Source organism: Bison bison, unplaced genomic scaffold, assembly GCF_000754665.1.
Source record: "Bison bison bison isolate TAMUID 2011002044 unplaced genomic scaffold, Bison_UMD1.0 scf7180017864302, whole genome shotgun sequence".
NCBI classification, from domain to species: Eukaryota; Metazoa; Chordata; class Mammalia; order Artiodactyla; family Bovidae; genus Bison; species Bison bison.
Window position 1 is genome coordinate 8381101 of NW_011494874.1, and position 13918 is coordinate 8395018.

The 13918-nt window shown below is 50.1% G+C and overlaps 1 protein-coding gene across 1 annotated transcript in view; it reads left to right on the forward strand.

Annotated features, from left to right (window-relative positions):
- SYNE3 (spectrin repeat containing, nuclear envelope family member 3) overlaps positions 1-13918 on the forward strand; it is a 68585-nt gene that overhangs the window by 16191 nt on the left and 38476 nt on the right. Inside the window, exons 5-7 of the mRNA XM_010851433.1 lie at positions 2-100; positions 8476-8637; positions 10807-11154. Of these exons, the coding sequence (XP_010849735.1) occupies positions 2-100; positions 8476-8637; positions 10807-11154 (609 nt within the window). The remainder of the gene's footprint in view (position 1; positions 101-8475; positions 8638-10806; positions 11155-13918) is intronic.

Here is a 13918-nt window from a genome sequence, read left to right on the forward strand (position 1 = left end):
GGCGGCCTCCCTGTTCAACAGGATCGGGGACCCCAGCGTGGACGAAGATGCCCAGCAGCGGATGAAGGCTGAGTATGACGCCGTGAAGGCCAAAGCCCAGGTGGGTGAGAGTGATGGGCTGTCTTCACCCATCCATCCGTTTATCCCATCTACCCATCCACCCACTCATTTGCTCTCTAAACATCTATCCTTCCACCTGTCCACCATCTACTATCAACCCACCACCTCCCATCCATCCATCCATCTCCCTACCCTCCTATCCATGTTTATCCACTCACTACCTATCTCCCCACTAAACTCCCAAAGCTCCCATTCACTGTCTACCCACTCACCACTGCATCCGCTTACCTACCCAACCTTCCATCTACCCACCCTCTTTTTCACCCATCAGTTTACAAACTCGTCCATCTACCTCCCCACTGACCTAACCAGATCTCCTATTCCTCTATACAGCCACTTAATCACTCAGCCACTGGTCTGTTCATTCACCTGCTCATCAACCCACCCTTGTGCTCTCCACGCACTCATACGCATCCATTTCTCCACCACCCACTGTCCGCCCTTCACCCACGTACCTGCTGTCTGCTTGTCACCTGTCTCTTCACCCCCATCAATCTTCCCCCTACCCATCCACCCAGCCCTCCACCATCCATCCGCCCACTGCCACATTATCTACCATCCAGATGGCCAGTGTTGCTCATGCTTAATACACATGTGGGTACTTAGTATGTGGGTGTTGACTGACTGATGGACGGTGAGCTTCACTTCCGCCTGACTCTCCTCTCCTCTTCCTCCCTCTCTCCTCTTTTCTTTAGTCCTTCTTCTTTGCTCTCTTTCTCTTCCCACAATCCCTCTGTTCACTCTTTGTCCCTATCTCTCATCTCATGCTTTTTTTAAAAAAATTAATTTATTCATTTTAATTGGAGGCTAATTACTTTACAATATTGTAGTGGTTTTTGCCATACATTGAGATGAGTCAGCCATGGGTGTACATGTGTCCCCCATTTGGAACCCCCCACCCACCTCCCTCCCCATCGCATCCCTCAGGGTTGTCCCAGAGCACCGGCTTTAAGTGCCCTGTTTCATGCATCCAACTTGGACTGGTCTTACCTCATTCTTGCCTTGGTTTAAACCGTCCATTGAGTTATTATGTTCAATTTTGTTTCAAGAAATTCTGTTTGGTTTTGTATTATGTCTGTTCTTTGTTCCATTGTCCCTTTTCCTTTAAACTTTGCACTCCACCCAGATAAGGATCGGAGAAGGCAGTGGCACCCCACTCCAGTACTCTTGCCTGGAAAATCCCATGGACGGAGGAGCCTGGTAGGCTCCAGTCCATGGGGTCGCTAAGAGTCGGGCACGACTGAGCGACTTCACTTTCACTTTTCACTTTCCTGCATTGGAGAAGGAAATGGCAACCCACTCCAGTGTTCTTGCCTGGAGAATCCCAGGGACAGAGGAGCCTAGTGGGCTGCCGTCTCTGGGGTCGCACAGAGTCGGACACGACTGAAGCGACTTAGCAGCAGCAGCAGCAGCAGCAGATAAGGATGCTATCTGTAGGCATTCTAAGCATGCATATTTTACAGTCATCAGGCTGCTCAGGTAGCTGAAGTTCAAGCCCGATGCTTCTGTCTGTCTGTTCTCCTAACATGGTGGATTGTTTCTGTGGGGGCTTCGTAATTCTGAGCCCTGAGCTCATCCTATTTGAACCCTATCTGCAGAACCCCGTGGCTGGGCCTGGCACTCAGAGAACTTGTGTTTGTTCCAGCCAGGGTGCTGTGGGAACTTACCTTCAGGATTTCTGTTTTCATGTCACTAAATTGTCTTGGGGGTCCCTAAATCAAGTGGGTTCTCTGCACTTGAAGCCCCAGCAAAAATGGTGCAGAGGCTCCTGGCTGCATACTCTGAAAGGTGAATGTTTCTTCCTTTGCTTTCTTAGACAGAGCCCAGGCCGAAAGACATGTGCTTCTTTCCTGGATTGTGCTGGTGGGAAGGTTTTTTCTCTAGTCACCCTTTGACAGAGGGGGAGCCTCTGAGGGTTCTGCCTTTGGGCAGTGGTCTCCACCCTCCGGGACCCAGAGTCTTACCTCTTCCCGCAACCTGAGCAACCAAGGAGATGTCAAGCACACTTGTGAGTTTAGTAACCTGTTTTCTGGAGCACCTTTCCATCTGGTCCACGGGAAATCGCTTACCTTGGCGGGTGGGGTGTGTGTGTGTGTGGTTCTGCATTTAAAACACGCCTGCTACATTTTATCCAGCATTTCTGGCTGTGGTAGAAGGGTATTCAGGCTTCTAGTCTCCCGTGTTGCTGGAGCTGGAAGTCTCCTGGGTCCTTCGAGTTATGGGAGATGGTTCTATAATAAGCCCAGATCTGGGAATCCGCGAGCAGGAATAGGATGCTAGCCTCTGAATGCTTGGGGAGGGACCTGGGTTCCAGGCAGGCTCTGCTGCTTCCCAGCTGTGTGGCCCCAGGGCCGCTCACCCTGAATGAGGGTGCATCTGAGCTCTTTGAAGACTGGAGAACATTTTCCCAGCATAAAGGATGACATCTGCTCTCAGTAGCTATGATAAAAAAAATAGCCACAACAATGGTGTCTGCCACACAGCAGGTGCTGGGAGCCATTTACTCAATGAATGAGAACCCTGCCCCTGCAGCTTGGAGGCTTGGAGGACAGGCAGGTGGGTGGAGCTTGTCTCTAGGAAATGTTACCAGTTGGCCCTCCCTCACCGCATCCAAGTGCCTAGAGCCAGCTTAACAGCAATCCTCTCTCCAGGTCTGCCCAGCAGGCCCAGGCAAGGAAGATGCCTGCGCATGGCCTCCTTGCTGTGACTTTACAGGAAACAGGTTCTTGTGTCAATCAACAGAGAGCTACTCATGCAGGAAGCGGAAAGTGGCTTTGTGTGTGTGCGTGTGCGTGTGTGTGTACACGTGTGTGTGGAAGGGACATACTTGGGGCACCCATGAGCACCAATTCTGAAAAATGATCACCTCAGAGGTTCTCATCGTCCCTCCAGGGGACTCTCCCTCCATCGGATCCCCCCCCCCAAAAAAAAAAAAATCAAAGAAAGCACAACTCTTATTGGCGATCGCTTCCTTTTCTAAGTCCCTTCGTGTCTTTGACCTCACTTGCTAAGATCATGGCATCTGATCCCATCACTTCATGGGAAATAGATGGGGAAACAGTGGAAACAGTGTTAGACTTTATTTTTTTGGGCTCCAAAATCACTGCAGATGGTGATTGCAGCCATGAAATTAAAAGACGCTTACTCCTTGGAAGGAAAGTTATGACCAACCTAGATAGCTTAGTGAAAAGCAGAGATATTACTTTGCCACCAAAAGTCCATCTAGTCAAGGCTATGGTTTTTCCAGTGGTCATGTATGGATGTGAGAGTTAGACTGTGAAGAAGGCTGAGCGCTGGAGAATTGATGCTTTTGAACTGTGGTGTTGGAGAAGACTCTTGAGAGTCCCTTGGACTGCAAGGAGGTCCAACCAGTCTATTCTGAAGGAGATCAGCCCTGGGATTTCTTTGGAAGGAATGACGCTAAAGCTGAAACTCCAGTACTTTGGCCACCTCATGTGAAGAGTTGACTCATTGGAAAAGACTCTGATGCTGGGAGGGATTGGGGGCAGGAGGAGAAGGGGACGACAGAGGATGAGATGGCTGGATGGCATCACTGACTCGATGGACGTGAGTCTGAGTGAACTCCCGGAGTTGGTGATGGACAGGGAGGCCTGGCGTGCTGCGATTCATGGGGTCGCAAAGAGTCGGACACGACTGAGTGACTGAACTGAACTGACTGATCCTCTCTGTCTTCTTATGTAGTAAATAGAGAAGGTGTGTGTGATTGGGACCCCTTTTTCTAACTTAAAAAATAATCCACAGATAAACAGCAAGGTCCTACTGTATAACGCAGGGAACTATATTCAATATCCTGTGATAAACCATAATGGAAAAGAGCATGAAAGCGAATGTATATATCTGTATAACTGAATCACTTTGCTGTGGAGCAGAAATGAACACAAAGTTGTAAATCAACTATAATAAAAAAAAATTTTTTTTTAATAATTTAAGGGTGGGATACCACCGGCCCTTAGAAAGAACTAGAAGTCCTGGCGACTTCCTACATGGGCTCCTTCTTTGGTGGAACCCCAGGTCCTGGATGAGCCGCTGCACCTGTGCCCATCAGAGGAGAGTGGAGGGGAGCAGCTGGAACTCTTGTGGGTCAGGCTTAGAAAGTGGAAGCAGTGGTACACAGGAGGTTTTGAGTTCCTGGATGAGGGAGCAGGTTTTTTCCCCAAGGGTTTTCCCAAGGCAGAGCCCAGCTGGCAGCCTCCTGGGCTAGGAGTGTGGGGGCTCTGCCTTGTAAGGATGGGGTTGGGGTGGCGTAGGGGGAGCTGCCACCTTGGCTGAAGCCCTTGGAGTTGCCAGATGAACTGATGAATTCTGACCTTGATGTGGAAACTGGGGGGTGGGAGGGGGTGTTGCAGGATGATTGGACCCCGTGAAAGAAAGCAGTTTGGTTTGGACTTTGGGGCTGTTGGATGAAGCTCACAGATGCTTGATTTTCTCTTTCTGGATGTCAGAAGTTTGGGAGCTCTGTTGTAACTCATGGAAGCCCAGGTAGCTCTTGGAAGGGGGCTGGGATGAGGGTGGCAAATGTGGAGCTGTTTCTTGTCTGTCCCAGAGCAGGCTGCAGAAGGTTGAAAGGTGCTGGGTGGGGAGGGGCCAGGGCCGGCCCCTGCAGAGCCTCTGAGGTTATATTCAAGCTGTTGTGTGAATGTGCACTTTGCTGGAGAGAACAACCATAGTATCCACTGGATTCTAGATGGCGCCGTGACCTTCAGAAGACAGAAGCTACAGAGAGGGGCAAACTTTTGCAACACCCTTACAAGGTTCCTCATTAGTAAAATAGGGAGTAGCCTTCCCACATCCCCTGACATCAGCCTCCCAGGCATACCCCATACCGGGCCTTCAGACAAAAGGAGAACACTCTGGCTCCATCCTATGCAGGGTGGGGGACGTTGCATGCCCAGTAGCCCTGAGGTTCTTGGTGACCCGGATGCCTCCTAGTCACCTGCTCTCTGCACATTTGATGAAGGCCTCACCTTATGTTAAAGGCAGATGAGAAAGCCACCCTGAGGAGGCAACTGAAATCCTCCTACCCCAGTGACGAGAGCCGTGCAGGGATCCCTAGAGGTCCAGGCCTATTCTCAGGGTGGGCAGGGTCCCTGGGATAGTGTCTTAGCCTGCTTGGGCCAGACAGAAAAGAACAGCATAGACATGGCAGCTTTAAAGGCAGGAATCTCTTTCTCACGGTTCTGGAGACTGGGAGGCTGAAACTCAAGGTGTCAGCAGATTCGGTTCCCACTGAGGAGTCTCTTCTTGACTTGTGGACATCTGCCTTCTCGCCGTGTCCTCACACAGTGGAGAGGGAGGTGTCTGCAAGCCCTCTGATATCTATTCTTATAGAGGCACTAATCCCATGGCGAGGACCCCACCCTCATGACTTCCTCTGATCCCGATTACTTCCCAAAGGCCCTACCTCCAGATATCATCACTTTGAGGGTTAGGGCTTCAACAGGTGAATTTGGGGAAGCTGCATCTCAGTCCATCGGAAATACCGTATGTATTACTTTTATTTATTTATTTACTTCTGGCCGCCCTGGGTCTTCATTGCTGCTCATGGGCTTTCTCTAGTGTGTGGGCTTCTCCCGTTGCCAAGCATGGGCTCTAGGGCACACAGGCTTCAGTAGTTGTGGCACATGGGCTTAGTTGCCCCACTGCATTTCTGGAATCTTCCCAGACCAGTGATCAAACCCATGTCCCCTGCATTGGCAGACAGATCCTTAACCACTGGACCACCAGGGAAGTCCTATTAACATCTCAGCTTTCACCAAGGAGTTCTTTCCATCATTTCTTCTGCTAGTTAACAGGCCATTATCTTTGCCTCTAAAAATCCAGTTTTGACTTCTGATATGTTAATTAGCAAGGCCTCTGGTGTTGGTAGGGACAGGACCACAGAAGCATGGTAGGGGCCACTCTGGACTGGGGCCTTTGAGACCACCCTGTGGCATGGGGTGGATTCTTGACCAAGACAAAGGGCTGAGCCCGGGGATGAGCAATGGCACAGTCAGCCGAAAGCAACTGAAAGTCAGGAACGGACAGAGCAGGCTGGTTGCCAGGAGGCGGGCCCTTCTTGTTTACTTTGCCAGTGGTTTTCAATCCAGTGATTCTGTTTTCAGAGGGCCAAGCAAGTAGTAGCATCGGCCTCCTCCCTGCCTCCCGGGGCAGGGGCCCTGTTTGGCATCTCGGCCAGGAATCAGGGCCCTTCCTGCAGCTCTTTGCAGAGGCATGATTCCACGCTGCCCTTGTTAATTGGTTGGGTTTTGACATTCCTGACGACTCTGCCCACACAGATGGGTTAATTGTTGGGTCTAATGAGAGGGGGTGGAGTGCTCTCTCATTTGTCAGGCACATTCCTCCGACGTGGCCCGCCGGGCCGCGGCTGAATTGTGTTCTGTGATCTTGTTCTGCCTGGCATGGAACGCGGCTGGATGCCTGCCCTACTCGGCCGCGTTCCTCTCTGAGCGCCTGCTCACCATCACAGAGGCTTTTGTTTACTCTGGATTTCCCCGAGCGCCAGCACCTCGTCCTTTACACACGCAAAGCCACCAGCCGGCACTTTTCTTGGACAGTTGGCTTCGGTACAACATTTATCACCGTCAGCGTCAACCAGGGGCCCAGCCTTTATTCTCTGCTTAGTATTCTTGACCCACTTTGTTTTATAAATGAATCTTCCCGTGGAGGGAGGAAGCTGGGAAGGATGCTGGTGGATGCAAATAACCCCGGGAGGAGGAGCCAGCGAGGGAGACCTGAAAGAGCCAGTCACTGTGCCTTGGTCCACTTTCGGAATTCGAGCAGCCCCACGTTTCCCATCCACCAAGCGCTAATGTTGAAGTTCTGAGCCTTACTCCCATAAGAGAATTTTCAGCTCTTTACTGAAAGACTTGATCTTGTACCTTGATTTCCCCATCCCTGAAATGGGGAGATTATTTCTCACTTGCTATGGTAGTTGCAAAGGTTTAAATGGGCCTTCCCAGGTGGTGCTAGTGGTAAGGAACTCGCCTACCAACACAGGAGATGCAAGATGGGTTCCATCCCTGAGTCAGGATGATCCCCTGGAGTAGGAATTGGCTACCCACTCCAACATTCTTGCCTGGAAAAATTCCATGGGCAGAGGAGCCTGATGGGCTACAGTCCATGGGGCTGCAAAGAATCATGTATGACTGAGCATACACACAGCCATGCTTAAATAGCTAGAGACTATCTTAATAAAACATATTTTTAAAAATGGTTTAAATGAATCAGTATTTCTAGATTTGGTGAGGAGCTTCTCCACGGGAGGTGAAGGCACATACAGATAGCCAGGGAGGTTATTCAAATCCACGTGTCTATCTACCCTTCCCAGTTGAGAATTGTTGACTTAGCATCGTAGAAGGTCAGGACCTTCCTGAACTCGGCCTGGCCCCATGGCTGAGAGCTGAGGTCAGCAAACTATGGCACGTGGGCTCAAGCCAGCCTAATGCCTGATATTTTTATGATCTGTGAACCAAAAAGAGTTTTTATAAAGTAAAACAGAATATTTCATAAATTGTGAAAATGGTAGAAAGTTCAAACTTTAGTGTTCACGATTCATTTGACTGGAATACAACCCTTCTTTATGGACTTGCCTGTGGTTTCTTGTGTCCTACAAAGTAACTAGCACATAAATGGTTGAGAAGTTGCAACAGAAATCATGTGGCAGGCAAACCCCGGGGTATCTACCATCTCCCAGAGAGAAAGAGTCTGCCACCGTCTGGGCCTGCGCAGTGATTTTGGAGTCTGAAGCTTGCAGTAGTGATCATGTACACAGAGGTCTTAGGGCAGCGCCGGTGCCTTGGGAAGTGCTCGGGTGGTAGTGATACGTAGTTGTTGCTGTTCAGTTGCTCAGTCGTGTCCGACTCTGTGACCCCATGGACTGTAGCCCGCCAGGCTTCCCTGTCCTTCACTGTCTCCCAGAATTTGCTCAGATTCATGTCCCTTGTGTCGGTGATGCCATCCAACCATCTCATCTTCTGTCACCCCCCTTCTCCTCTTGCTCTCAATCATTCCTAGCATCAGGGTCTTTGCATGTAGTTGTTGCCACGGCTGCATTCCGAGGACGTGGCAGGGAAAAGACCCAGCTGTGTGGTTGACAGACCCAACGTTGACATGCTGTGGTCTGCAAAGCCAAGAGTGTCTTGGCTGTTAGCTAATAAGGCAGAGAAGAGTGTCTGGGATCTTTGTGTCCAGTGAAGGGGTTGAGGGTCGGTTGCATCACATGCTTCCTACACACACACACACACACACACACACACACACACACAGAGTCAGGCCTGGGAGGCCAAGGACAGCCTGGGCTGGGGACCCTCGTGACCCGCTTCTCCCCTCCCACAGGACAGAGTGGACTTTCTGGAGCAGATGACCCGTGAGCATGAGTGTTTCCAGGCAAGCGTGGACGAGTTCCAGTTGTGGCTGAAGGCGGTGGTGGAGCGGGTGGATGGCTGCATGGGGCGGAAGTGCCGGCTGAGCACCCAGGACCGTCTCTTGGCGCTGCAGGTAACCCCGCGCGAGTCTCTGCTGGAGGAGGGAGGGATGCTCAGGGCTGGTGGGTCTCTGTTAGGGTTTATTTACTAGGATGGGGCCGGGAGGGAGGGGAGCCCAGGAGATACAACCATCCCCACATACAGGCCCGGAATGAGGATAAGCATGGGATCTGGTATAGAATGTGTCTGGGGCTTCAGCTGCTTTATGGAAATCTCTGAGCCAGCAGGACGTTTAGACACCAAGACCGCGACAGCATGGTCTCACATGGGGACATCTGGCCATGGAGATGTCCTTGACTGTCACAGCTGGGGGCAGGAGTGCCCCTGGCATCTGGTGGATGGAGGCCAGAGATGTTGCTAAACACCCTACAATGCACCGGACAGCCCCCGGCAGCAAAGCGTTATCTGACCTCACATGTCAGTATGTGAGCATAAGAAACCCTGGCGTAGGCATGGAAATTGCAGTGGGGAGAAGCTGTGTCCACTCTGGCCTCCCTGACTTCCATGACCTCAAATGTGCTCTGACGCCCACTGTAAAGTGAGTGGGGAGATTCTCTTCTATAATGCCAGGACCACTTTATAATTTTTGCCACAGTTCTACAGCATCTGTACCGTTTATTTGGTTTTCTCCAGGCAAGAATACTGGAGTGGGTTGCCATTTCCTACTTCAGGGGATCTTCCCAACCTAGTCATCAAACCCACGTCTCACATGTCTCCTGCAATGGCAGACAGGTTCTTTACCACTCTGCCACCCGGGAAGCACGTACAAAGGCGTATTTGTCAGTAAAAAGGAATAAAGTGCTGTTATACAGGTCAACATAGAAGAATCTAAAAACATTATACTGAGTGAAAGAAGCCAGTTTCAAAAATTAACTTACTCTATGATTTCAAATAGATGAAGTTCTAGAATCTTCTGGCATGTTAGACGTGCTCTGTATTTTGATAACAATGTGAACTTCAAGGGCATGTGTATTTCTCAAAACTCTTTGAACAGTAACACTCAGGAGCTGCATAGATTTCCTCAGCTTACAGCGTGGCTGTGTTCGAACGAGCCCATCATTAGTTGAAAATATTGTAAGCTGAAAATGCATTTAGTATACCTTGCCTACGAAGCACCATAGCTTAGCCCAGCCTACCTTAAGTGTGCTTAGAACATTGCCATTCACCCAAAACCTTCTAACATGACGCCTGTTTTATGGTCGTGTTGAATATCTCAAGTAATTTATTGAATGCTATAGTGAAAGCGAAAAAGATTGGTTTACACTCATTGCCACTGCCCAGCATCATGAAAGAGCATCATGCTACTTATCACTAGTGTGGGAAAGGATCAAAATTCAAAGTGAGATTTCTGCTGAATGCATATTACTCTCATGCCATCGTAAAGTCAAAAAATCGTTAAGTCGAACCATTTTAACTCAGAGACTGCCTGTATTTTACTCCATGTAAATTACACTTCAATAAAAGGTGAAAAAAAGATTTTGAAGGTATTTTCAAGTAAACCAGACTTAAAAGTGTTTATTTAGGAAGTTTTATAAAAGTGTTTATATTTTTAAAGTTAAAAGTTGATGAACATTTATTTTGAATGAGAGGTTATATCATTGTTATGAATGAAATACCAGTTCTCATTCATAATTAGTAGATAACTATACAAATATATGTAATGACGCCAGATGGGGTCGTTAGGTTCTATTTAGGTCTGTACTTTTGCCAGCTGAAGGCTCCAAGCCTGAGGCTGCCTCTGTCTTTGTTAAAAATGAAGATTAGGGACTTCACAGCAGGTCCATTGGTTAAGGATTCCACACTCCCAATGCAGGAGGCATGGGTTCCATCCCTGTTCAGTGAACGAAGATCCTGTATCCTGCATGATGCAGTCAAAAATTAATACGTAAAAATTTAAAATAAAATAGAAAGGAAGATTAACAAATGTCAGAGAGTGTTGAAAACAGAGAAGTACCCAACAGAGACTTTCCCTTTGACTTAATCAAATAGCTTGTAAATGACATGGGAAGGGAATTACATCCTTCATGTTATAAAGGCAGGCAGTCCACCCCTTGGAAAGGTGCCCAGGCCCCAGCCCAGCAGTAGGAATTAGCACTTGGCATGATGTTCCCAGGGGCTTGGGAAACGCGGCAAATGTTTCCTTTTCCCCTCGTGTTTTTTCCTCATCCTCTCCCCGCTCTAGGGCATTGCCAATGATTTTCCTAAGGGTGAGGAGTCCCTGAAGAGGTTGGAGGAGCAGGCCGTGGGGGTCACCCAGAACACCTCTCCTCTGGGTGCAGAGAAGATCACCAGAGACCTGGAGGAGATGCGGGACGTCCTGGAGAAGCTGCGTGGGCTCTGGGAGGAGGAGCAGGGAAGGTTGCGGGACCTGGTCAAGTCCAAGGGAGCCTTCGAGCAGCAGAGGGGGCAGCTGGAGGCCGAGCTGACAGAGTTCAGGAAGGACCTTCAGAGGCTGGCGGAGGAGGGCCTGGGGACCACGGCCAAGGCCGCGACCGAGGATGAGCTGGTGGCCCGCTGGAGACTCTACTCGGTAAGCAGAGTTTGGCGACGCCACGGGGCGATCCAGGTGCTGTGTGTGCCTCAAGGCATCCCCACTTGGAGCTCCTCCATGTAGTGGAAAGATCATGCTACGTCTCAAGCACGCTTGCTCTGGTTTTCTTGATTTTGGATCATCTAAGTTCCGAGTATAGTAGGCAAGTTGAGTGCTTGTACCCATTTTCCAGATGAGAAAACTGAGACCTAGAGATATTTTTTTTTCCCTCTCAACACCCCCAAGATGACATAGTAAATTGGTGGGTAAATAAGAGGTGTATTGACTCCAAGTTTGCCATTTCCGTCCCTAATAGTGGGATATGGGGGGACACTTTCTGAGCACAGAGCAGGGACTGTGACATCAAGGGAGGGCTCTCAGTGTAGGGAAGATGAGGTGTGGACACAGCAGGAGCTCTGAAGAGGCCGAGCAGACGATGTCTGTCCTGGGGAGGGTGGAGTGGGTTCCAACCCAAACACGGCATCCAATCGGAGCACCCTCCCCCTGTGCACACCCACCCTCGTGCACACTCGTGAGAGGTTTGGCTTGAGGACAGAAATTTTTCAAGTAAGGATTGCCACCACTCCTTTCTTTCCTTATTACATCAGCAGGCTAGCTCGTCAGTTCCGTTAGGAGAAATACCTAAAAGAAAAGCCCTCGGGCCTTACCTCCACTCCACACTGTTCTGTTTTTTTCTCTCCCTTCTAATGTTGCTCATGCGCAGAAATATTTGTGTGTAGATAGAAACAAGGTACACACACACACCGTAGCTCCAGTCAGCCTTGCAGGAGACCAGATTCACCTCCAGGGTCAACTTGGTGCCATGGTGGGAATTGCATCCTCTGTGGGATTGTCCTCCTCGGCACAGGGCAGGGGTGGTGTGGTGCAGCGGTGAAGGGCGAGGACTTGTGGATCAGACTGCCTGGGTTCAAATCTCAGCTCCTCTCCTTGCCAAGGCTCTGACTTTGGGAAAATTGCTTTAATCTCAGTTAAACGTGACGTGTTGGTGATGATAACAGGACCTGCCTCTCACATTCCTCATGAATGCGTGAAGACAAAAAGTGCTCAGAACAGCAGAGAATCAGCACTCAGGGAGTGTATGGCTTTTACTAGGAGCTCTAGGTGAGGGACAAGGTCAAAGGGTGCAAACTCGGCAGGTTGGGGGGAGAGTAAGTTCTGGAGAGCCTCAGCAACACTCCCCTGTCCTGACAGTCACCAGCCTATGAAAGTCACTCATTCGTGTCTGACTGTGACCTCATGGACTATAGCCTGCCAGGCTCCTCTGTCCATGGAATTCTCCAGGCCAGAATATTGGAGTGGGTAGCTGTTCCCTTCTCCAAAGGATCTTCCCAACCCAGGGATCGAACCCAGGTCTCCCACATTGCAGGTGGATTCTTTACCAGCTGAACCACCAGGGGAGACCTGTGCCTAGCTATGATTCAGGAGGCCTTTCCCAAAGCAGGAGGCTGAACACATTCCCACAGGCGTTGTCTGTCCCTCCCGATTCAGGTGTCAGTTATGACCAAGATATGACTAACTGGAAATCAGTGAAAGAGAATTTCAGGACTTAGTAGAGGACTTTTCTACTTAAGCAGCGCTTATGTTGTAAGAAGCACTCCTGCTCTGTACTCAGCGCCCGACAAATGGTGTGGCTCCCTGTTACCATGGCAGCCGGGAAGTGGGTTCTCAGGCCAGCCGGTGTCCTGCCAGAGCCCATTCGCTTTCCACTTCCCCACCCTGCCTCCTGCTGAGTGTGGACCCTGCAAGAGTCAAGGTCAAGGTGGAACTCATCACTTCCTGGGACAGCAGGAAAAGGCAGCATCTAAATGTGATCAGGGCTTCCCGGGCAGCGCTAAGTGGTAAAGAACCTGTCTGCCAGTGCTGGAGAGACATAGAGATTTGGGTTCAATCCCTGGGTCAGGAAGATCCCCTGAAGGAGAAAATGACAACCACTCCAGTATTCTTGCCTGGAGAATCTCACGGAGAGGGGAGCCTGGCGGGCTGCAGTCTATAGGGTCGCAAAGAGTTGTACATGACTGAAGCAGCTTAGCCTGCATGCACTCAAACGGTTGAGGGGCATGGTTCGGGGTTGCCGGGTGGAAATATCCTGTTGACTTGCTGACAACAGTAACTGCATCCGCAAATCACCTTTTTTTTTTTTTTTTTTAATTATTTGTAGTTGTGGCAGGCAGGATCTTGAGTCTTCATTGCAGCATGCAGAACCTTTTTCTATCTTAATTTCAGCATGTGGGATCTAGCTCCCTGACCAGGATTGAACCCACGCCCCCCTGCTTTGGGAGCGTGGAATCTTAGCTACTGGACCGCCAGGGAAGTCCCACAAAGCATCTTTAGATCATTGTCTCCCTCAGTGCAGGTGGGAAGTGTCAGGGGGGGCAGCTCCGACATCAGGTCCACCGTTTCCCAGCTCTGCAACTGTGAGAAAACTCTTAGCCAGAGTTTCCTTGCGTATAAAGTGGAGACACAGAGGACTACCCTCCAGGATCACGGCAAGACTTGAGTGAAGGGGACTCCAGGGCACTGAGCACATTGTCCCGGCTCCCTAGGTGTTAGTTATCTGTGTGATTCGGTGCCAGTCCATGGCCACGTGATGAGGTAGGTGATGAGAAAGAGAAAAACCAGCTCATCAGAAGTCAACGTTATTTGGGGGTCACAGAGTGGGAACAGAGGGCGCAGGGGCTGAGCTCTCGGGGCCCCCGTCACTGCCCTGGACGACCGTGTTCCCCCAGGCTGGCCCACCCCCATG